This window comes from Denticeps clupeoides, chromosome 4, assembly GCF_900700375.1.
Source record: "Denticeps clupeoides chromosome 4, fDenClu1.1, whole genome shotgun sequence".
NCBI lineage: Eukaryota > Metazoa > Chordata > Actinopteri > Clupeiformes > Denticipitidae > Denticeps > Denticeps clupeoides.
Window position 1 is genome coordinate 26561306 of NC_041710.1, and position 25720 is coordinate 26587025.

A 25720-nucleotide genomic window follows, 5' to 3' on the forward strand; every position below is an offset into this window, starting at 1 on the left:
CTTCAGCTATGCAGCACAAGAGAGACGGTGCTTGTGTCCGTGTTTGTGCGCGGCCGCGGAAGCAGAAAGAGGACAGAAAAGAATGGGGTTGCGCCATTTTTCTCTTTCAATGACCGCATAACTCCGGCCGCTCTCACTCGCCTATTAAAGACGCGTCCGGGATCCCCGCCCGTGTTCTGGGCCACCCTGTACCCTCTCCTTTCTCCTGCCGCGTTCTTCATGCAGTGCTCAGAGCCGCCCTTTTATCCGTCATGTATGAGCTCCCCGCTGTAATCATATTGATGCGGGTAGGACTACATGGCCGCGGCGGTCCGGGGGGAAGGCCTGCAGAGAAAACCTGTTCAATTATGGCCGTATTAAGTATGGACTTTGTATTCTGCAAATGTACCTGTGCTTTCTGCGGTGTTTTTCTTGTCCGTATCTGATGAATTTTCTGTTACATTCTTGTGTTTTGCAGATGAAGAGAAAGTTGGACCATGGTCCTGAGGTCCGATCTTTCCCTTCAGGAAAAAAGCCCTGCAAAGGGCCGGAATATCAGAGGTAAAAACGGTCATTTTTCCTTTATTGATGCCTGCCCAGTGTCAGCATATTTGCTTTTCCATATCTGGAGTCCCTGCTGTGACACTGACGTTGTGCCCTAACATCTACATCGTCAGACAGTAACCTCACAAACAGCATCTGTTGCTTCCGGATGCGAGCGAGCATACCTGACCGAGCCGAGGCGGAATAACATGTTTGTGCCTTCGATCCTTCTAGAATTAATGGCTTAAAACCCTAAAAGGCGTTCGCGCCCCATAATAATGGTATAGTATCATCTCTACACTCAGCTTCAAATCCCGTTAAAAATGAATCCTGTTTGAGGAAGGCATGTCCTGAACATGAGTTTTTTTTTTTTTTTTTTTTGCCCCTTTTGAAGTCCCCTGTAGCCTCAAGGTTTAAGCACCAAGGACACCAAGCAGTTATTAGTTTTTATTTCCTTATTGTCCTCACAGTCACTCCTCTACTGGCATGTCCCCGCCAGCTGAAAAGAAAACACGGCATTTCTCCACACTAACCAGTGACCCACTCTCCATCTGTGGTGTTCTTCAGTTACACAAAAATTCACAAGGGCTTACAACTTCTGAGGACGGCAGAGGAAGGGCGAGGAGGAGGGGGGGGGGGTCCCTAAACGATCATCAAGCACAGAATACACGATGAATGGCACACCATCCCGTTTCTCCCTCTCCGTTTGGTGGTGATGTTGGATGGGAGCGTAGCAGCTTGAGAGGACTACTTGTGCGCCTGGCATTGGTTCAACCGGCTCGCCTCATTAGTCTGAGCTGCGCCGTTTTCCCACCACCAGGCCTTTTGTAGTCGGCGCACAATTGTGATTAAATGCGGGTTCAGACATCCACAGAGGCCGCTGCAGCTCCTTCGTCTTATTCCCGGCTGCTAATGATTCCTGCACGTCGGCTTATTAGCCACTCATAAATATTCCTTTCAGATATGCAAAATATTGTTCTTTGTTGCCAGATCACTAATATTTCCATGTACTGTTGTATCAGTTGGGTTGATGAGGGCTCGCACAAACAATATTTAGCCTATGATTCCATGTGTTCCGGTCTCTTTTGCAGCCCCACAGGGCTTGTTCCGTACACCACTCCAACATTTGGGGATCTGCGGGCGGCCAATGGGCAGGGCCAACAGCGAAGACGCCTCACCTCAATCCAGCCCCCTGCAGGCCTGCAGGAATGGCTCCGAACATTTCAGGTGAGACATGCCTCATCCTATACCTCACCACGCCCTGCTCGCTACATGCCTGTAGCACCGCAAAGGTGCTCCTAAAAGAGCACGAGGTGTTACTGGTAATTAGCGTTGCAAAATCTGTGCTTCAACAGGACCTTTTAGGTGTGGTTCAGTCACATTCAGATACACTCTCTGCTGTTATTATCATGTCACCACCACTTGGCCTTTCCTTAATGTGCCTCCAAAAGATGAAAGTAATGAAGGCTCTTCTGTTTTCCGTTCCCTTTTTTAACTTGAGTGAATGTTAGGTGGCTAATGGAGGATAATCGCTAGTTTCACGCTGATCCATGTCATGGGCTTGGGAATTTGTTGCCATTGTGTCTGTGAGTAGGTTGCGTGATGTGATCCTTTTATCTAAAGGGTAGCGAAACATGCATTTTATTGTTTCAAGCAACCGCAACAGGCCTCAAAATGTGCAGTTAATGGATTTGAATTTCTTTGGATTGTCTACAGTTTCAGGAAAAAAATCTGATTGTTTCTAAAGTCGCCTTTTCTCCTTCAAGAGAGGAGCCCACAGAAATTATTGACTCAGCTAATGAAAATTTCACACCACACTATTATCAAATAATTGCTCATGAGTGATTAAGTTTTCAACAACCCCTTTTGAACATATCTTCCTTAATTTTGGAAGCCTCTTTCCTTAATTAATTCATCTGTATTTATAATGAATTAATATATTTAATGGTCAAGGGCTCTGTGCTCTTTAAAGAGTTAGATATTTGTAGCCAACACAATGAAGTGATTGCAACCATGGCCATGCAAATGTAATTAAATCGAACCCTTACTGACCCTTCCGTGTCAAACCACCATGCATGGCTTTTACAGCTTAATCACCACCCAGATCTTATTAAACCTGTGAAATGGCCCTGGCCTCACCACACCGACATTGACTGGCTAAAGATCTCGAGGGCAGCGGTGTACGCTCAGCAACGTACGCTGCCCAAACATTTATGAAGTGCTTTGGGCCCTTCAACAATCGCATCTTTAACATGTGGAAAAACCAAGACCTTTGATACTACAAGATACTGTTTTCCTGGCCTAATCACGTATGAGCACTTCTGAGCCGTAGCGTGGCTTAGTTGGCTTAGCTTGTTGGCAAATCCAATCTTGGCTCTTCTTCCCGATCACTTTGAACTCGTGATTATCCCTCTCTAGCAGGGCGCTCCTTGGGCAAGAGTGACGGCGCTAAATTACAGGTGCTTTCCTTTTCTGTCATAAGCACGCTCTATAACCAGGATTTGTCATTAAGGGCCTTTTCCAAAGGAAAATTACTCTGGTGTAAGCACAACCGCATGTCCTCTGAAGGTTTAAATAATTTGTTGCACGACACTCACCGTCCCGTGAAAAAACCTGAACACGAGCAGTTTGGATTGATGATGAAAAACCAATTAAATAATTTGATAGTGTGATAGCTTGAAAGGATCCAGTGGGAGGATTGCTAAGTGCGGGTTTACTGCATGTGCGAAATGTGGACAGACGTGAGCGCTGTGTGTTAGTACGTTGCCAGGTGTTTTCACTTGTCTTTTTTTTTTTTTTGGTTAATTAACAAAGTGATGCACCACATCCATCTTACTGACTTACTCTGGGTGGGTTTCTCCGTAATGTAAACATTCTTTTCCATTTCGTGTGCTTTGTTGCAGGATGGTTTATTGAGCACATGGGCATTTAGCAATGATTGCTGAAATATTGTTTTTATTGTTTTATGTATTTCATAATCCTTTTTGATTGTAACTGAAGAAACAGAATTCTAGTTCTCCTTTGTTAGATTAGTGAGTTAGTTAAAATTATACTAATCAAACATTCACCAAGGGCTGTAATTGGGTATTCCGTGTGGGGTTTCTTTGCTAGTGTAAGGTCACATATTTAGGTAGCGAAGAGATTGCTAGTGATCTTTATCTTGCAGAAGAAGGAACACAATGGTTAATGATTTTTACAATGGAAAGAGTCTGTGGTTATTTACCGCTCTCATGCATTTTACTTCTTTATTCTGGACTATTTAAACCCACACCTGTCTCACATTCAAGTATTTAACAGTTGTGACTACTTAAATAGAATTATTCATTCTATAATATAGAAAAATGCAGAACGACCAAATCTGGGAACGCTGAGCTCAAGCGACAATCTCCTGTTCACCTCTAGTTTTTGTCGTCTCAAATATACCCCCAAATGAAAAGTTCATTAAACCTCAGTAGCTGGGAATGTTGACGCGTGTGTGTGTGTGTGTGTGTGTGTGTGTGTGTGTTCCAGAGCTGGAGCGGGCCAGAGAAGCTGCTTGCACTGGATGAGCTGATTGACAGCTGTGAGCCCACGCAGGTGAAGCACATGATGCAGGTGATCGAGCCTCAGTTTCAGCGTGACTTCATCTCCCTGCTGCCTAAAGAGGTACGGACCCACCATTTTACTACTTTTTACTCCACATTTTTAACATGAGCAAAGCTTCTTATGCTAATAAGTCATAATTGCAGTAACAGAATGTCCCCCAGTGAATTCCTGGAGAGCAAGATATGTTTGAATATCATCCTCCACGTTTTCTTGGCCCTTCTTCACCGGCCACAGCACAGCCAATGGCAGTGGCTCTGAACTTCCCTGTGATGTGTTGCCCAGTCACTCCTAAATGTAGGCATTCAAATCAAAGCTTGATGATGGTCGACATCCGAATCTACCATCTCCTGTGAGCCTTTGTGAGCAAAGACAGCTATTTTGTGTCTATGGAAAGCTGAGACTTTTTCAACTGTTTCTGGAATAAGATAAGAAGCTGATTATACTTTATTAGTTTGCATGAAATTTGCATGAAGTAGTTCATAATGATGGACCATGTCACATTTAGTAGAAAACAGTGTTTCCAAGATCTAGCAGAGACAGAGGAGTCTTTCTGCCTTTAGCTGTGGAGCAGGAACTCCCCGCAGACCCTTTAGCAGCGTAGAGACCGGTGGCATCCCTCAGTCTTCTTATCACCGAGGCGCACACGTCTGGTAGATGTGAGGGATGAAGAGCGCATCGGCGCGGAGGGATGACTGCAATCCCTTTTATCCAATTACCTCCCTCCATCCTCAGTGTCACCAGGGCAGGATGGAGTTATGCCACAGAGTAATAATGCACAAGGGGAGGACCGCTTTTGCTCTATATTCCTACTGGTCGCAAGCTGAGCCACGTCCAAGTCGGGCCTTACACCGTATGGGAGCTCCTCTTCCATCGCACGTTGACTGTTTTCTCCCCCATTTATTTTTATCGGATTCTCTTGTTTTCCTCTTCACTGGAGTTGGGACGGTGCTCAGAGGAAGCTGGTTTGATTGCCAGCTCCTCCAGGCGATTAGTATAGATCAGGTTCAAATGAAATGGAGCTCGAAACGCATGGCTCTGTCAGGCTCTTCAAGCGGTTATTCCTGACATGGCAGTCGCTAATAGATCAGTGCCATGTTAGAGACACACACCGCACATTCCTTGCTCATAGCTCACTTTATTATAGTGGCGCCTGCTCTTTACCAAACAGGTATTAGAGCCGAATAAGAGCCAAAGCACACCGCATCATGTACAGATGTGTGTACATCTCCCCGTCTGACTTGTCCCCCCCCTCACAGTTGGCGTTGTACGTGCTGTCATTCCTGGAACCGAAGGACTTGCTGCAGGCGGCGCAGACGTGTCGTTACTGGCGCAACCTGGCAGAAGACAACCTGTTGTGGAGGGAGAAATGCAGAGAGGAGGGTATGTACTGCCAAACCGATTAATTAACTGGAAAATATTACCATGCTTTTGTTGGTCACAGTCAATTGCAGTTTTTGTTCTAAGCAAATTGAGAGGTAAAAAAAATGTGCATTTTAAATGGATGTAATCAACATAAATCTTGGCCTGTGTTTCAGACAACCCTCATCTTATTCTTGGCCCAATGGGGTATACTGTAATGTTTGTAATATTATTTCTGGGGTACCTCTCATCATGGAAATATGTATGAGTAGGTGTATAAAATGTAATTTTTTGCCACGCCTGACTTCGCAGGCATTGATGAGCCTCTTCACATCAAGCGGAGGAAGGTGATCAAACCCGGCTTTACGCACAGTCCCTGGAAGAGTGCCTACATCAGACAGCACAGAATAGACACCAATTGGAGGAGAGGAGACCTCAAATCACCCAAGGTAGTCTTTTCCGGTCACAACCACTTCCTCTCAGGCCTGTATCTGATCCTTATTGCATGCAGCCAACTCTCCAAAAGTGCCAGGCTTCGGTCCAGGCTCTTTCTGGCTTCGCGAGACTGGCAGGTACTGGCCAACTGGGTAACACAGTCGCCTATGAGGCAGACATCACCAGATGTCACAGCTTCAAAAAACCCACTTGCTACTATTGTGTCCCTGGGCAAGACATTTAACCCTGAGTGTCTCCAGGGGGGGACTGTCCCTGTAACTACTGATTGTAAGTCGCTCTGGATAAGGGCGTCTGGTAAACGCAGTAAACGGCCTTCTATTTCCAGCTTGGCCATTTAATTCCGGTTGAGCATTTATTCAACCATCCTTCGATTTTCAGCTGAGCAGCAGCAGTTTGAAGGCGAGCGTTTATCCTACCAGGTTATCAGAAATGAACAGTCTTCGGTTGCTGCAGCCGCTGCCTTGTGTTGAGCTTGGCATCAGGCGCAGTGACTGTGCTGTTCTCAGTCCCTGCATCTGCAGGCGTCCCCCTCTCCGAATGTGCTGCGTCATCTGCTGAGCCAGCACCTCCGTGACCCAAGATCCCACCGAGGCACAACACGGCGCCCCGGTCGCTTTCAAGTAGCTCCCAAAGAGCTTGGCGTCTATTTATTTATCTGCTCCCTACCCTCAACTAGGCTGCCTTGGCATGCAGGCTGACAGCCGCTTGCAGTGATCTGTCCTTGCGTTCTGTCTTCAGGTGCTTAAAGGTCACGACGACCATGTGATCACCTGCCTCCAGTTCTGCGGCAACCGAATCGTCAGCGGCTCGGACGACAACACGCTGAAGGTGTGGTCAGCAGTCACGGGAAAGGTAAGCGCCAGAATTTGCCCTCCCCGCCGCCCATTAACGTGTTGAGGGAGGATTATTCCTCTTCTGTCTCCTATGGATTTTCTGTCAAATGGATTGAGCTCGGTGGAGGACCAACACCGAGGCGGCTGGTGTTCCGAAGCCTGCTGTTAAAGCCTCCAGTGGCATTTTACGGTCCGTCTGACAACAGTGTAGCCGTTCATTATTTATGCCTGTATTCATTTTTGAGGAGAATTGTCATCATGGTAAATTATGGTGCTTACCCCCTCCCCCACTTTTTTTTTTTTTTTTTTTTTTTTTTTTACCCCGACCTTGTTTGTGTGCGTCTGTGTTCAATGGTGTGGAAGTGTGTTTGCCTACAGGCTTCTTTAAGTATTCATGGCTGAAGCTGAGGCAGCAACATAGCCCCTTTGTGACTATTTTATGGGCTCCCACTCCCAATACAAGGCAGTTCGACTGGACGGTGGTTATTTTCTTCCTTTCACCTTGGCGCAGTTCCCCATGTTTTAAGTGGGTGAGCCTGTTTGGGTGCTAGTTTTGGTGTGAAAGCTTTCAAATGTTTTAAAGTGACTAGATAAAACAGAGCCTCTCATGTCATGATGAAGCTGTGTTCATGGTTCTACACTGTACTGTCCAGCAGTAGCCAGATGACCAGATGTGCAATAATTGTGCGGCTGAATTGCAACTTGATTGTGTGTAAAAAGCACTGATATTCGCCCTCACGACCACGTTCAGACCGGAAATCAGGTGATCGTAAGAAAACCAAACCGGTTTGAAGTTTGGTGACAACAACTGATATATCTGGGTGAATGAAGATACACCCTTTACTCTCTTTATACCGTCACCTTCCTCGCCCTCCCTCTGACCTTGGGTCTCTTTGGTAGCCATAGTTCAGTCAGACACGCGGCCTTGTCTTCATTTTGTCCTTCCTTGCGAGGACTGAGTGGCCGCTCCTGAAGCTGCCCGTCTGTTTGAAGCAGCGGGGCCTTATCTGGAGGACTTGCCTTACGTTTCACCCGGATAGCTGGCAATAAAAATGGCATCAGTCTAAAATGCTTCGGAGGTGAGGTTTAATACTCCAACTGTCATGCATGTTTGCAGTGTATGAAATCAAGAATTGAGGCAAGCATTTCTCACCATGTTTAATGGAATCATGAGTGCCAATGATGTGCTCAGATTAGGGGTTATTTCTGCTCCACACGCCGAGCCGGTTGACTCCCCTTCATTCTGTGACTGGGCACCACCCTGTGAGTAATGGAGGAATGATTGCAGCAGCAGATTAGTCTCAAACGTTCACATCCTCCAGGTACGGATCCAAGCCCGGGCTGTAGCTCCTCGCTAATGCAGATCTCTCTGGTCCCAGTGCAGGAATCAATATACTGGTGGACTGAAGCCAGGTCCAGAATGGCTTTTATTCGGAGTCCTGCGCGCTGAGGCGAGGACCATAGTCATCCTGTCACAGCGGGCCAGCGCAGCCCTATGGTTCACCTCAAAGACAGTCACCCCTGGTGCACGCCCGAGCAACTCGCCCTCTCTCTCACTCTCCGACCCCCCCACTCCCCAGCTTGGACTGTACTGTAGAGTGGAGATGACTGATGCAGTGGAGTTGCTTTTTTAAAAGATGCCGGTCATCTCTCGGCCAACATGTTCTGCCGTGACTTTGCAATGTTTCCATTATAGTCAGCATCTCAATGCACAATGTTTGCATGTAGTTTTTCGCCCGGTTTTCTCCCACCAGCTTTTATGGTAATCTTTAAGTTTTTTATTTGAGTGGATATTTACTAAAAGAGCAAGCTTACGGTTTCCGAAATTCTTAACAAATTATACATGGAATCATTCCCAAAAATTTGGTCCTCCTTTGAAAAGCAGGCTGCTGACCGGCATCATGGTTATTTCGTAGTTCCTTGCCCACCATCTCTCTCTGCACAGTTTTTTCCTGCAATCTACACAGAGGGGAGAAAGGAAAAATGACACCTTGCCGGTACCGACATCCTCTAATTTGCTCCTGTTCATCCTCTCAGGCCCCTCGCTCTTTACTTCCCTCTCATCCTGCCTCCCATGTCCATTAGCTTTCTCCTCCTGTGACTCAGACTGTACCCTGGCTGACCATGAACGTCATCTTCATGACTGCTGCAATGTGGCAGAAGCCCAAGCCATCCTCCAACTCACATAAAATGTCAGCAAGGCCATAATCGCTGATGAAAATGGCCATTCCTGGAGGCCGGTATCCGGTTCTGCAGGCTCCGTAAAAACGAGTCACAGTCATGGCCTGTCCTGATAGGTTGTAATGACGTACCTTTCCTCAATTCAGTATGCCAGAAAATCTTATTTTGTTTGAAACCACTGAAATAAGACTGTTTGCCACAAAATAATGTATTTTTGATTAGTCTGTAGGAGTTAATTGAAGCTTGTGATAATGATTTCCGCAGATGTTTTGGTTCTGGCATTGAGTTTTGTATGGAAATTATCTCAAGCAGCTGCTCTACTTCTTCAACCTGTGGAAGCTCATTGGCACCAAAAATGCATATCTGGTTTGTCAAAAGAGTACGCAGTCTTAAAGGTGCAAGAGGACACAAGAAAATTGAAATTGAACGATGTGCTGTCAATGCTACTGACCCAATAACATACATTTCCAATACCCAAACAACAAATATCACCATCATGTGTATGGAAATAAAGTTATTCCAGATTGTGTCAAAAATTGATTGATTCAGTTCAAGGCCTCTTTGAAAAAAGAAAGAAAAGTATTTAAAGAATTTTGTTAGAGATTGATTTTATAAACCCAGTGAAAACATTAGTTCAGGAATCAGTGGAGTTCTGGTATTTCATGAATTCATTTAAAAATTACTCTAGGTCTAGTAATAGACACATTGAAATTGCTATACATCCATACGATATTGTGTCTGCAAGCAATGTTGCCAGTTTGGTCTCTTCAGTCATAAAACTGAAGTTTGTCTACATCTCTGTCCTGCAGAGGGGTCACTACATTCAGCTGTCCCACATCCTGAACTGGGAACTGAAAACCTTAAAACTCATTATCAAATACAGGAGGCTTAAACTAAGGGAATGTGATAAAAAATTGAGCCAAGGATTATTTTACCATCCACAGCTTCAAACAGCCCCAGGAGAACGTTAATCTTTTGCTCTCTGGGTGTTGAGGTCATTGTTTTTTCACATGCAGACAAATAATCAGACACCCAAGCCATTTCATTCAGACATCTTCCTACCAGAGCCAGCCAAGTGGGCTGTAATCACACGGGCATCTTCTGCACTGCTGGGTTATTTAACTACTGCAGGTCATTCACTCATGCAAGAAATCCATCACCCGCCTAACACTTGACAGTGTAAAAATGCTCATGTTTAAGCTGCAGTCTTATCAATATTCATGGGCCCGTCTTACAGCTATCTTTTCTGCAATGAAGAATTCCTGTTTTTCCTGCGGTTCTAGATGCAAGTCTGCTATCTGCATCAAGGCACAAAGGTTTGGTGGTGCAGTTATGAATAGTGAATTAAGATAAACAATTCTGACATCAAATTAAGCAATTATTTAATTTTAAAAACCCGATTTAAAACTGTTCAGGTCTCAAACATGGGAGAGACATCCTTGAGGCTTGCCCGCATCTGGCCTGCATCCTGCGTGTTATTTTCCAGGTTCCAGTTTCAGCTCTGAGATTCCTACGGGTTTTAATGTATGCGAGCATGTGTGCTGCAACTGGGCATCAAGCATCAGTGTTTTTGGCTACACTATTAGTTTTGAGGTTTTTAACATATTCATGATGCATCTTTACATGCATAGTCAATACAGAAACCTGTAGCATTCTGCCGACTCAGGATAATTTAAACATAAATTTTGTCGAGGAATAGAATGAAATAGTGGCTCACAGAAACCGCAATTCTTATTCTTGTCAAATTATTACAATGTGGTAGAGATGAAAGATGCACCAATGTCATTCCACTGCATGTATCCTGGCTTTCTTTGGGAATTTTTATGTAACGGAGGTCACATGATTGAGAAATGACTAAGATTGTATTTGCCACCTTGAGAGAGAGAGCTTGTGATCATCCTGTGAGATAAGGAGGGCTTAAAAAATGTTCCTGCAGCCTGTATTTTACAAGCGTCAGAAAGTGATTAACCCTCTAACTCATTAAAGTCAGCAATCTCATTTGTCCTTTTGGTAATGGGCTATAATTGGTTCCAATTTGTTTGAGACCCAGGCCTTTGTTCCCATCTGTGCTGGGCAAGATCGCCGTCTCCTGTGTGTTTAAAGCTACAAAAAAGATGGCTGAAATAAAACAAGGACCTTTTAAAGACCACATCGCTGGCCAAGATGACAGGCAGCCTTTATTTTTCTGATGAAAGTTAACACGGCGTCACTGAACCTCCGAGTGAAACGACCGCTGCCGCAGCCTGCATTACCGGGCTTTAATAAAACCCAGCGCCAGCCCAGCCCAGCCCAGCCCAGGGCAGTTTTATCTGCAGGGGTCACGCCCGTCTCTTTAAGAGACATGGATCATAATGCGCACAGAGGGCCCAAGAGAGCTCGCTCGTCTCTGCCTTTAATTAAATCCAGGGGTGAAACATTAATTAAATTTACCTAATGCTGTTTGTGCTGAAGCAGGTCAGGAGAATTTCACAATCAATAGCTAATCTCAAACGAGAAAAAATGGCTTTTTTTGTATTAAAACTTAGTTGTATTAAACCCCAGGAAATTGCTGGGTAGCTGAAAATTATCTACCGGTTGAAATCAGTACTTTTATGAAACCTTTTTTGTGACCGCGTCATCGTTATTGTTTTTTATAGTGTTTGCGGACATTGGTGGGACATACAGGAGGTGTCTGGTCCTCCCAGATGAGAGACAACATCATCATCAGCGGCTCGACGGACCGCACGCTCAAGGTGTGGAACGCAGAGACGGGGGAGTGCATCCACACGCTATATGGCCACACCTCAACAGTGCGCTGCATGCACCTGCACGAGAAAAGGTACCCATCAACCCCACCTTATTATAGTACTGTGTGTGTGTGTGTGGTGTGTGTGTGTGTGTGTGTGTGTGTGTGTGTGTGTGTGTTTGTGTGTCTGGGTCTTTTAATTAGCATGCAATGCACACAAAAACAGTGGTTTCGTGTTTGTTTTTCTGGAATTTACCACCATACCTGGCTAACACATAGAGAAGAATAGAAAGTGCACACTGTCTGTAATTATCGCTAGAATAATAGGAAGATACTGATGCTTTGGTTGACTTGCTTAAATTGAGTCCCATTAATGTTTTAGTGTCTCTGCGGAAATGGGGTCCTGCTATTTTGAAATACGGCCCAATAAAAGATGCTGAAGCATATTTGCAATGAAGAACGTGTATCCTGCTGCGCCGCTGCCCATGTGGTCCAGCTGGGATGGGGGTGCAGCTGCACACCACAAAGCTTTAATGGGCTGCAGCAGTGCCTTCCAGTGTGGGCGTGTTAGCGCTCTGTAGACAACGATTGCTTGGGCTGAGGGGCTAATATCTGCAGGTAGTGTAGTGTCTGTATTAGTGTATATTAGTGTGTGTGGTTGTATTCGTGGTTGTATGCCAGAGGTGTACAGTTTAGGGGACCTTTTATTGACCGATTTTTTTCTGATTGCTGCTGTGGAAGGCACTTCAGTCAAAATGAAAGGGAAGCAAAATGTTATTGATGTGACTGGCAGAAACCTTGACCTGTTTCAAAAAATGAGATATTGAGAATTGAAAAATTGTCTTGGAATGACTCCAGATGTTTTTGCCTTTCTTGCATGTTCTTTGTGTCAAGCCCTTTTTCTTTCATGGCAAACCTCTGTCTTTCTCTCTCCCCCACAAACTACAGGGTGGTCAGTGGTTCTCGGGACGCCACGCTGCGGGTATGGGACATAGAGACTGGACAGTGTTTGCACGTGCTGATGGGCCACGTGGCAGCGGTGCGCTGTGTGCAGTACGATGGACGCAGGGTGGTGAGCGGAGCCTACGACTTCATGGTGAAAGTGTGGGACCCCGAGACTGAGACCTGCTTACACACACTGCAGGGCCACACCAACAGAGTGTACTCATTACAGGTGCGTCCCTCTCAATCCCTCCCAGACACTCAGACACCCAGCACGGTCTCATCTGCACTGCCTGAAGGATGAAAACACCATGAAATTGTTCAGCACAACATTTCTCATCAGTTCCAGTGGCGCTTGTCACACAAAGTCTCGTCTCCATTCAGAGCCTTGGAAGGAGTCTTTATTATTGGCTGATTGAAATGTCATTCCAAAAAACACCCTCGCCAACCCTCCCTGCTTTATTAGATGGAATATGGAACCATGGAACCACTGAGCCGGGTACCGTACCCACACGCTATTTGCCGGGTGCCTTTCATGGCTGCCCGCTGCTCACTAAGATGATGGGTTAAATGCAGAGGACACATTTCGTTGTGTGTCCTCAGAGTGCTGTGCTGCTGTGCAGCATAATGGCAGTAATTTCACATAATGGTGATATCTGGAGAGTGAAGGTCATATCACATGATTTTCATATATTAGAATGTCCTCAAAGACTGCACATGTTAAAAATGTTTAATTATAGGACTAAGTCGTATTAATCTGCCATTCAGAGTCTATTCCTTCTCAGCACATGCAAAGAAAACTAATTGGCCAATTTATTGTTACTTGATTACTAATTTGTCATGGACATTAGAACATTGCAGCACTCATTTATGAACAATTAGTATTTACTCAAAATGTGTATATCGCTTCAAATCTGAAAACCCTGCTGAAGGTTTAGCAGACATGCATCTGATTTAGTGTATTCCCACTCAAAGCCTATAACAAGTGGGTTCTCATTTAGCCACAGTGTTGGCTCTCCTGTCCCCACTCTAGATCTCCAGACTTCACCAGCAATTAATTTTCCAGAATGAAAAATAGACTAGCTATCCATCAGAAGTGGCTCCCTGTAGAGGGCCTTCACAGCGTCCCCTTGCATCCCCGGTGTTGCCCATCACTGCCGCTTGGCTCTTAAAATGCCGCATCTCTGCTCGCCACTTTGATTGCCAGTCTCAGAGAGAAGATTATGGAAATTTTCCGTCTTGCTTTATGTCGCAAGCCACTGCTCCGTCCAAGTGGGCGCAGCAGCGAATCAAATTGTAATGGTCGGTTTAATGTAAGAGCGGCAAATTATACCTTTTATTCACTGCCTAACTTTCCCATAAAATACCAAGAATTTAGCTTGAGGTCATAAAGACTTTATTAGGGTATTTCTCTTTAACGCCAAGAAAAGAGCATAGTGTAACCATAGTATTTTTTGCAGCTGATGTTGTATTGCCTTCAGTGTTATCTGTGCATTTTGTTTATCAGACAGACTGTTATTTGTAACATGTTACAAAAAAAACTTTATTTTTTCCTCCTTTCCACCATCAGTTTGATGGCATCCATGTGGTGAGTGGCTCGTTGGACACCTCCATCCGCGTTTGGGACGTGGAGACGGGGAACTGCATCCACACGCTCACTGGACACCAGTCCCTCACCAGCGGCATGGAGCTGAAAGACAACATCCTGGTCTCGGGCAACGCAGACTCCACCGTCAAAATCTGGGACATCAAGACCGGACAATGCCTCCAGACTCTACAAGGTGAGGATGACAGCAACATAATGGGATGGAGGGGGGAAAAAAACGCACCACCCACATTTTTCCCTGCATGCATGTAATGCTACTGTAAATAGTTGAAAATGCTTAATCTCCGCCCCTCAGAGGAAACGGGGTCGTTCGCATTACACGCTACATGCCTGAGTCTCTTGTTTTGTTCTGGCTGTGAGGATGCATGTCGAACAAAGCGAAGATCTCACACTAATTATCTGTTGTCTGTAGTTTTTTTTTTTTTTATCATTCACAACCATACTGGCCCTTTCTTCAGAATCTTCCAAAGCCCCATAGAGCCATACTGTTTACAGTGAAGAGCTTTAGAACCATTAGAGCGTCCTCTGTCCATATCATAACACCCGTTCCTAGACCATAGTACTCCTCTTGGCTCAATTGTTCATTTACATTTACATTTTATGGCGTTTATCAGACGCTCTTATCCAGAGCGACTTACAATCAGTAGTTACAGGGACAGTCCCCCCCTGGAGCAATTTAGTGTCTTGCTCAGGGACACAATGGTAGTAAGTGGGATTTGAACCTGTGACTCTGTAGTGTTCTGGTTCATAGGCAAGTGTGTTACCCACTAGGCTACTACCATCTCATCCCACTGTTCGTTCTCACCCCGGACCGGTAGATTGGACTCCCCAGTTTCCTGCAATGCTCCTGTTCGAACAAAGGGAACCCCACAGTCAGCATCAGAGCCTGTGAGGGCTGAAGGGATGGCAGAGAGAGATGATAAAAGGAGGCGTAGTGGGGGATGGGGTGACAGTGAGACTTGTCATGTTGGGGAGCCGTGAGGGGGTGAAGGGGGTTGGGGTTGGGTTGCAAGCCGAGACTTTTGTAGGTCAGATAATTGGGTCATTTCCCCTCTATTCATCGTAACATTAGCATGCAAACACATACACAACACAACGAAAAGCTGCTCCTCAAACCAAATAGTCAAAGCTGGCGGCCCTGCTAGCTTTGTCATGTTGATGGCGAGACACGCTGGACGGGGTTTGGCCTCTGCTCGCAGAGCCGTGTTAACGCGCCACCGTAAAGGACAAAGGAATCTGTAGGCGTCTGCTGAAAGTTGAACTCCACACTTGAGAGAGAGACGAACCCCTTATTTCTTCATTAGTGAGTTTTTGCTTTGAAATGGAAATGTTGAGTGTATGTCTGAGTACCTTTAATGGTTGATTATCTGCAGTCCAGGACCAGCACAGGCGCCGTTTGGAAAATAATTAGCGCTAATACCTTCTCACGCCAAAGTGTTTGTCTTCATAATTGGCAGCGCATCTTTTTAATTTGCGTTGGGAGCCGTTAAAAGAAACGCGCATCTCGGAGGCGTTAACATGCAGGACCCAGAAAGAAGCGAGTGAGCGAACAGGAAGGTGATGATGTGACAGAGCAGTCACATTTCAGATCCTCCCCTTTTGTAGAGTAGCTGTTGTTTTAATGAACGCATGGCCATGATAATTAATCAAGTGAATTAAGGCCACATTTTAAATAGTTTGTTGCTTTACTGACTGACAAGTCCATCCTTCTTCTTTCAGGCCCACACAAGCACCAGAGTGCAGTCACGTGCCTGCAGTTCAATAAGAACTTTGTGATCACCAGCTCGGACGACGGCACGGTCAAGCTGTGGGACCTGAAGACGGGCGAGTTCATCCGTAACCTGGTGACGCTGGAGAGCGGCGGCAGTGGGGGCGTGGTGTGGAGGATCCGGGCCTCCAACACCAAGCTGGTGTGTGCGGTGGGCAGCCGCAACGGCACAGAGGAGACCAAGCTGCTGGTGCTGGACTTTGATGTGGACATGAAGTGATTTTTTTTGTGTGTTTTTTTTTCGTCCCGTGTTCAAAACCAAGAGAAGGGAGAAGGAGGAGAGAAGAGAGAGTGAGAAGAGTAGATGATGGTGGAGCTCCGCATCAGGACCCATCGCTCGCTCCGATTTTTACAAGCATCTCTCACCGCCGACATCCCTGCCACATCCTCCGATCACCCGCCACTTCAGTTTCCCATCAGCCCCTCCCGGTCGGGGAGGAGCATAGCTAGCCTGGAAACCGAGTGGCCGGAGCAAGACGGGGTCTCCCGCACCGCGGCTTTCTTTGAGAGAGCACGGAGGGAAGCATGAGAGACGGAGGAGGGGACAGAACTTCAAGTTCCTCCCTCTGTTCGCTCCATCTCTCCACGGCTGGAGGCGCAGAGACTTGGATGGCTGAGCCTGCACGCCCCACAAAATTCAGCCTCTTCACCGTATCAGAGCAAACACTGTACACAACCGGACGGAATTGCGGACAGAAGCAGTGGCCACGTGCTCCTCAGATCACTTTTCTAAACGAGTTAAATGCAGAATGCTGGGAACGGAGATTCAGGCCCACGGGCTGGAAAGAAGGGAGGATTTGAAAATGAAAAACCCACCATGAAAGTGAAGGCCAGAACTGATGGTCCCTCACACACCAGGAGGCTTCAACCTCAGTACAGGCGCTGTCCTCTCTTCTGCTGTTGCTGTTGTTTTCCCTTTTTTTCGGTTTGGTTTTTATCTTGGTTTCTGGTTTGGTTTTGCAATTTCCTCACAACAAAAAAAATCTGACTGTGAATTCAAGTCCCCCCCCCCCCCCCCCCCCCCCCCCCCCCCTCTCTTCTGCCTCCAGTTGCCTGTAGCAACACACCCCAGTATTAAGCTGTTTCTCCACAGTTGGAGTATCTCCTTTTCTTTTGTTTTGTGTGTGTGTGTGTGTGTGTGTGTGTGTGTGACCCTGCCCCAGTCAGTAATCTTTTTTCCCCTCCTGTTCTATACAAAGGTGAGACTGGACGTGTAACTTTCACAAACGATGTTGCTGCCCTTTTGATTTTTCAAAGTCTGGCTGGGTTAATTCCTCAATGCTGGTGCTACCTGGTGGTGGGTGGGTGGGGGCGAGGGGTGTTTCTCCCCGTGGCCAAACGGAGTTTAATGCTGCTAGACAAACAGACAAACACGGTGGAACTTTTTATCTCTCTGTGACGTTTTAGTCCCAGACTAAATTACAAAATCGACTATAGTTTGAATTTGTAATTTTAAAGAGAGAGATATGAGTAGTGGAAATTAGACTCTTCTTTTTCCCCTCCTCTTATGAAACGTTTTTCCCCACTGAAACTTGAGCCAAATGTGCCTCAAAGAGGCTGAGAGGAAGGAGAGTGAAGAACATGCCTGCAGAGAGAACATATTATGGGTGTGTGGAAAATGTGTGTGTGTGTGTGTGTGTGTGTGTGTGTGTGTGAGAGAGAGATTTTGACACATTCCTCTGGACATAGACCTTTCAGCCTGTTCTTTCTGAGCAGTAGATACTTGGAAATGATAAAAAAAACAAAAAACCACACGCAGATGCACACAGTTGGTTTTAAATGCATGAGTGAAATGTCTGTGTGGCATAAACGTGAAGCAAACTGAATGGAGCCGAGGTGGAATTTTTTTGTTTGTTTTTCCTTCTTTTTATAAAGACGCCGGTGTTGAGCGGAGGCTCTCTGGCTCTATAATGGATTGTTGATGGTGGGGAAGCAGCAACACAGGCAACCGAATTAAAGGTAAAACGTAGCCAAACAAATACGTCTCATTCTCCAACTCACGCTGAACTGTGAAAGTGGTATAACACTGTATATTAAAATAAAAAACTTCTTTTCTTTTTGTCTTTTTTTTTTCTTTTTTTTTTTCTCCCCCCTTCAGTTTAATTTATGATCTGGTTTGAAAAATCAGATATCAGAGTTGTTCTTATTTTTGAGTTCATGTAACTGCCTGTCCTAACAGACAGGAAAAAAAAAAACCTTAAAGGGATTGTTTATTGTTTAATTCACTTAGAATTTTTATTTTCTTATAAATTAAGTGCAATAAAGATGTGGTTTTTTTTTCATTTCAAGGCTTTTTGGTTGCGTGTGTCTGTCGCTGTGTGAAAGTGTCAAATGTGTTCAATAAAGCTTCAGCCGTCTGTTGGATTCATGAAAGCAGTACTTTACCCCGCAGAGCTGCCGTGGCACTATTATATATTATTAATTCCCTGTCGCATGTTTCAGTTTCTGTCATGAAGATGAAGCGCGCTCCTGCCACCGCTGCTTTCGTCCTTTCCAACCTCCCCTCCATGCTTGTCTTCTCATTGCTGTCTGCAGTTTTACTATAAATTGCACCATGCCTTTTTCCTAAATGGGCCGTTGTGTCACACTGCAGCAGAAAGTATTTCCCCATTCTTCACCCTTTTAATATATTAGCAGTTCTAATGGACGTCAAGTCAAACATGGGATTCCTCCATTGGCTGATAGCTGAAAAAAATGCAGTAGAAACTGGACTGATAGCTTTTTAAACTTATTCTTACCATCAACATAAGAATTCATTTCTATTCGTTTTCAGATGGGTAAGCTGTAAGAGCTCTTCATGCTTTGAGGTTGATGTAGGTGCAGCAAACTCTGCTTACAATAAGATGACCTGGAAGAGTCCCACTTAGTGCCACACAGTCTTTATGGAAAAAACTCATGTTTAAGATGACAGTCTTTAGCACTCTGCTTGGAGACCATCATAATGACATTCATAATGTGGGTGATGCTTACAGAAATCCAGTATATTCCTGTTGCCTAGCGATGGTTCAGTCTCACCGCATCCAGGGCGGTGGGTTTGAGTCTGAATGCAAGGACTGGAGGGTTTCTACATTACCGTTCACTATTACATTAATTAGCCTTCCCATGCACGTGCTTAGTGAGGAGAAATACTTGCGCCCCAAAACAGTGCAAGAACTCTCCCTCACGAAATACAAACAATGGTTTACGTGTTGCATTGGTGTCTACAGTAGGTACAGAAAGTATTCAGACCCCTTAAATTCACTTTGTTATGGAAAGCACCCCATATTCACAGAAAAACATAGAATTGTTGACATTTTTGCAGATTTATTAACAAAGAAAAACTGAAATATCACTTGGTCCTAAGTATTCAGAACCTTTGGTGTTACACTCATATATTTAACGCAGGTTCTGTCCATTTCTTCTGATCATCCTTCAGATGGTCCTACACCTTCATTTCTGTCCAGCTGTGTTTAATAATACTGATTGGACTTGATTAGGAAAGCCACACCCCCCTTCAGCTCGCAATGCAGGTGGCCTCCATAATCCTTAAATGGAAGACGTTTTGGGCAACCAGAACCCTTCCTAGAGCTGGCCGTCTGGTCAACCGGAGCTTTTGGGGGAGAAGAGCCCAAAGATTCTCCCATCTCCTGGCTGCAAGTTGTAGAACGTCAACCATCACTTCAGCTTTATGGCAGACAGGCCCGATGGAAGCCCCTACTCAGCGCAAGACATGAAAGCCTGCATGGATTTTGCTCAAAATTACTGAAAGACTCCAAGATGGTGAGAAATAAGATTCTCTGGTATGATGAGACCAAGATAGAACTTTTTGGCCTTAATTCTAAGCGGTATGTGTGGAGAAAACCAGGCACTGCTCATCTCATCACCTGTCCAATACAGTCCCAACAGTGAAGCATGGTGGTGGCAGCATCGAGTTGCAGGACAGGATGACTGGCTGCAATTGAGGGAAAGATGAATGCAGCCAAGTACAGGAATATCCTGGACAAAAATCTTTTCCAGAGTTCTCAGGACCCCAGGCTGGGCTGAAGGTTTACCTTCCAACAGGACAATGACCATAAACACACAGCTAAAATAACAAAGGAGTGGCTTCACAACAACTCCATAACTGTTGTTGAATGGCCCAGCCAGAGCCCTGACTTAAACCCAATTGAGGTTTAAGGTGATTGTTAAAACCAGAGGACACATTTTGTTGTCACCATGTGCTGTGCTGCAGTGTTTCACAATCATCCTCAATCAGTTTCCTCCCACAGGGATTCTTCCTCCTACAACCACTTCACCACTTCAATTTCTGCTCCATCACCACTTTCAGGAGGGCACACGAACACCAAAGAACAAGCAAAAAAAATTCAAGTTTTTGCTATATATGCAATCGTAGCAATCGAAGAGTTCTTCGAGCAGCGGAGAGAAAATACAAGAAATCTCAACTTGACTCAGACCTACTGGATTACCAGAATCTTCTGCGCAAATTTTCGACTAACCTCACTACTGCTAAAACTGCTTTCTACAAAGCAAAACTAGAAGCCTCTGCCCACAACCCTCAAAAACTCCACAACCTCTTCTTATCCCTACTCAACCCTCCGACTCCCCCTGCCCCAACTTCATTAACAGCTGATGATTTTGCCAACTTCTTCACAGGGAAGATTGAAAAAAATCTGTGAGACATTCTCCACCACTAATCCTACTCTTCCTTCTGAAAATTCGACAACTACTCTAAATCAATTTTCTAAGATCACATCTGATGAAATCATTCAGATTATATCCACAGGCAACCCAACCACCTGTCCACTTGATCCAATACCTTCTGCAATGTTTCAAACTATCTCCCCTGACCTCATCCCTTTCATTTATTATATCATAAACAGCTCAATCTCATCTGGCCACGCACCATCCGCCTTCAAAACAGCCAGGGTTCTTCCAATCCTAAAAAAACCCACTGCTGATCCTACAGACATTAACAATTACAGACCAGTTTCCCTCCTCTCATTTCTATCCAAAATGCTTGAGCGCTGTGTCTACAACCAGCTATCACTCCATTTATCACAGAACAACCTCCTGGATCCTAACCAGTCTGGCTTCAGAACAGCTCATTCCACCAAGACTGCCCTTTTGGCGGTTACCGAGCAGCTACATGCAGCCAGATTGGCAAAACAGTCATCAGTTCTTATTCTCCTTGACCTATCTGCTGCATTTGACACCGTTAACCACAAGACTCTCTTGTCAATCCTGAAGAGGCTTGGAATTCGGGGCTCAGCATGGCAGTGGTTTGCTTCCTACCTTGATGAGCAATCTTACCAAGTGACTTGGAAAGGATCCACCTCTACCTCACGTAGACTCTCCACTGGTGTCCCTCAAGGCTCGGTGCTAGGTCCTCTCCTTTTCTCCCTCTACACGAGATCACTTGGTGAGGTCATTTCCTCACATTGATTATCCTACCACTGCTATGCTGACGACACACAACTCCTCTTCTCCTTTCTTCCCTCTGATCTTCATGCTGCTTCCAAAATCTCTGCATGTCTAACAGACATCTCGTCTTGGATGGCAGCCCATCACCTCCAACTCAATCCCACCAAAACTGAACTAATATTCATTCCAGCAGATTCTTCACCACATCAGGATCTTGCTATTTACCTAGACAACTCGCAGCTCTCTCCTTCTGCAACAGCCCGCAACCTTGGCGTAACAATAGACAACCAACTCTCCTTCTCAACTCACATCAGCAATCTTTCCCGCTCATGTAGATTCCTTCTCTACAATATCAGACGAATCCGTCCTTATCTGTCAACCCAGGCTACCCAGATACTGGTTCAGTCCTTAGTAATCTCACGACTGGACTACTGTAACTCCCTTCTAGCTGGTCTACCACTATGTACCATCCGACCTCTACAACTCATACAAAATGCAGCAGCACGACTGATCTTCAACCTTCCCAAATTCTCCCATAACACCCCTCTGCTACGTTCCCTCCACTGGCTCCCAGTAGCTGCACGCATCAGGTTCAAAATACTGATGCTGGCCTACAAAGCCAAACATGGAGCAGCACCATCCTACCTCACAGCCCTTATTACACCTCGCACTGCACCTCGTTTACTCCGAGCCTCCAGTACTGCTCGCCTGGTCCCTCCATCTCTGAAGGTAAAAGGAAAACATTCATCTAGACTCTTCTCCGTCTTCGCCCCTCGGTGATGGAATGAACTTCCCCTCGAGGTCAGAACAGCTCAGTCACTGAGCACCTTCAAACGACAGCTCAAGACCTTCCTCTTTAAAGAATATTTAGATTAAATTGTAATGTTCTTGTTGTCGAACTTTGTGTACAGAATCTACAACAGAGTGAATAAAATAGATATATTCATAGTTGGGGTCCTAGTGAACCGGAATTGATCTCTTCATCGCACGTTGTAAGTCGCTCTGGATAAGGGCGTAAATGTAAAAATGTAAATGCAGCTGTAAGCCACCGCCGTGCTGATATCTCATAGTACAACGCTGCCTATCATGTATTATCACTTAATTATTTATACCCTCTGTAGCACCAAAATGCTTATTACAAGAGAAGGTAGAATCAAAAGGAGAAATTAACCCTACAAAGGGAATGTGATGAACACTAAATTAAAAAAAGAAAAGGCCATAGTAAAACATTGTTAAAAAGTTGGATTTTCAGTAGTGCCTGAATAGTTTTGGAATACAGTATGGAGAGTCTCCTGATATTTGGAGAGCTCACCCCATTTAATCACCTATACTTCCATTAAACTCCCCTGTATCCCATAATCCAGATATTCATCTGCATCTCTGAGTCCTTCTAGCTTTACTAAATGATTGGGTCGTAAGTGTCCTTTAAGAAGCATCAGTGCGTTCATTTTCTCCTGCTTAGTGCTGAGTCCCTTGCCTCCCCCCAAACGAAACATCTCCCACCATCTTCTTTACGACGTGATTAGAATGCAGCCTCTGGCCGCTCTAATTGTGCTGCAGAAAATTGCCCTGGAAATGAGATCTGCAGAGATGGAGGGCCACATCACGTCTGGTTGCTGGGCGGCGAATGAGACAAGTCATTCTGGTGATTTGGAGGACAATTGCAGGCGATGGCTCTGTTGGCCAAGCCTACAGCCCAGGACACTTTACTCCCTGATCCTGAGCTGATGCCGCTGAGAGGGTTTTCACTTCCTCTCCGGGCAGGGATGCCACCCTGTCGCCACTGCTAATGCCCCCCCGGTACACACCGTCGCTGAATAAACTGGTAAATGCGAGCAGGCATACAGAGCTGGTTCCCACTGAGGAAAACAATGCCTGGCACCCTGCGTGTCCCCCCTGTCCTGATGCCCTCTTTGTGCCGCTTTGGCCCGGCATTGGCGCCGAGCTGCCAACGCGAGAGAGGTTTAACAATGGCGTGAAACCGTTCGCTGGTTTCCTTTTTTCTTATGCAGAAACGTTGATTGGAGAAGAATTGAAGAGCCGGGTCATTGCAGATACACATGAAGCCCTCAGCAGCGGAGACTGCAATAATTGGATATGAGGCTGTTGTCAAGGACACAGTCAGTGCCTTGGTACCAAGTGTTCGCAGACTGTCTCAATTCTCCTGTTATGTCCATGCAAATTTGGAAATGGGTTAATAACGTTTGGTCATCTATGTCTTCCACCCCTTTATCCATATCTTGATTTCTGAAGACAGACTGACCAGTCAACAAGCACAATACATCAACAGTCTGTGGACAAGCCATTGTAGGTTCACCAGTCCAGACTTGAATGGGTTTGGACAGAGGGACGGAACTGGAACATCGAGAGCAGAGTGTGTTCAATGAAGAGCAATCCAAGAATCAACTCAGCTATTGTCCTCCAGATCCTCAGACCATTTATCACGCTCTGCACCACACTACCTCAGATCCTCCAGCACTGCTTGACTGGTTCCACCATCACTCCAGATACAAGGAAGACATGCATCACAACAAAATATCACCAAACCTGGTTGTGAATGATGATCGTTCTGCACATTTTTGGGGGTTTACAGTCATTCAATAAATGTCCTCCAGGTCTTGAGCTGAATAAGGTGTGGTGGAGCATGGAAAGAAATGCACCAGGGTTGGTGATCCCTGATCTAGACTTTTCTCTGCATTGTTACCTAGATGTACTTAGATCAGGCCTGCCGGAATTTACTCTGCCGCTACCACCAACAACATAACTCATGAGCACGTAACTGGGGTCCGAGTGAACCAGTTTGAATGACACTCTGGATAAGGAAGTCTGCCAAAATGTGTAATTGTAAATGAGTGGGACGCACGAACAGGGAAACAAATTATTACCTGCAGAAGCCGCAGCCGCTCTCTCCTGCTCTTCTGTGCAAGTCACCAAACAACACTGGCAATTTTTCAATTACAGAAATTATATTCGGAGTAAATAGGCAACAGAAATTTCACATTAACAATGTACCATTTGCAAACAAGCCTCCGTTATTCCAAAATAGTTATAATTTGTGTGTAATTATTGGGTTTTTACGTATTTACTAGACAGCAGTCCTTCCATCCTCCGTACTAGTGTCGCCCTTTTCTCGAAAATTAAAGAAGAAGCTATGGTTCCACTTCAACTCTGGATAATGGGAATATACTGGTGAGGAGCAGGAGAACAGCAGAGTGTTTGTTCATTTGTTTACTTAATGACTGGAGATGTTGACCCTCACCTTTACTTGAGAGCCATGGTCAGAATGGATTTACTCACTCACTCACTCACTCACTCACTCACTCACTCACTCATTCACACTCACTCAGTCACTCAGCCACTCCTTCACTCAATCACACACACTCACTCACTCCCTCCCTCACACACACACTCACTCACTCCCTCACACACACACTCACTCATTCACACTCAGTCACTCAGCCACTCACTCACACACACACACACACACACACACACACTCACTCACTCACTCCATCACACACACACACTCACTCACTCCCTCACACACACACACACACACACACACTCATTCACACTCACTCACACACTCACTCACTCTGACTCACTTACACACACACACACACACACACACACACACTCACTCACTCACTGACACACATACTCACTCACTCACTCACTCACTCACTCACTCACTCACTCATCTATAGCTGCTGGTTTTGGGTCATAGGTGTCCATCCCGGGACCACAGGGTGCACACACCTTTCATATGGTCAATTTAGAGTTGCCAATTCACCAGAAAACCAGAAAACTCTCAAGCTCCAGCTTCCTTCATGACATCATGTGGCATGAATAAATGACCTTCAAAGACCAGTTATGAATGCAAGATGATGGTGCATCTCATACAGAAATGTTCAGGTATTTAAGATTCTCACATAGTTTTTCTATACAATCTGGTGAGAGATTACTCATTTATACGTGTGTGTATGTCCCTGTGACCGGGTGCTTGATGTAAGCTGCCACTGTGAGAAATGGCAGCAGCAGGAGGCCAGTAATGACCCCTCCATCTGCAGTACGCGGACGCTGATGTTATTACACCCCGTGTTACAGTAATATGATGCCGGAGAGGAGGGCCCTCCCATTCAGTCTCCGCTAGTTTTCGTCGACTTTACAGGAGGTCCAGGGATCCAAGGATCTCTTCCTACAGGCAGAGGACATAAAGTGTCCAAATCCGAAGGTGGGGGGTGACGACTGCAGCTGGTTATTAGGCGTTTAATTAAGTCTTCCATCCTGATGTGTCGCAACAGAGCTCCATCTTCTTGCGCAGCGAGCAGTGATGAAGGGAG

The 25720-nt window shown here is 45.5% G+C and overlaps 1 protein-coding gene across 2 annotated transcripts in view; it reads left to right on the top strand.

Moving 5' to 3' along the window:
* Positions 1-18265, top strand: part of fbxw7 (F-box and WD repeat domain containing 7) — a 53317-nt gene extending 35052 nt beyond the window's left edge. For both annotated transcript variants that reach the window (XM_028976376.1, XM_028976377.1), the window contains exons 2-11: positions 458-540; positions 1614-1749; positions 4033-4167; positions 5364-5487; positions 5779-5915; positions 6661-6774; positions 11573-11754; positions 12610-12835; positions 14174-14384; positions 15929-18265. In XM_028976376.1, coding sequence (XP_028832209.1) covers positions 458-540; positions 1614-1749; positions 4033-4167; positions 5364-5487; positions 5779-5915; positions 6661-6774; positions 11573-11754; positions 12610-12835; positions 14174-14384; positions 15929-16197 — 1617 coding nt within the window. In that variant the 3' untranslated portion in view covers positions 16198-18265. The remainder of the gene's footprint in view (positions 1-457; positions 541-1613; positions 1750-4032; positions 4168-5363; positions 5488-5778; positions 5916-6660; positions 6775-11572; positions 11755-12609; positions 12836-14173; positions 14385-15928) is intronic.
* The last annotated feature ends 7455 nt before the right edge of the window (positions 18266-25720 follow it).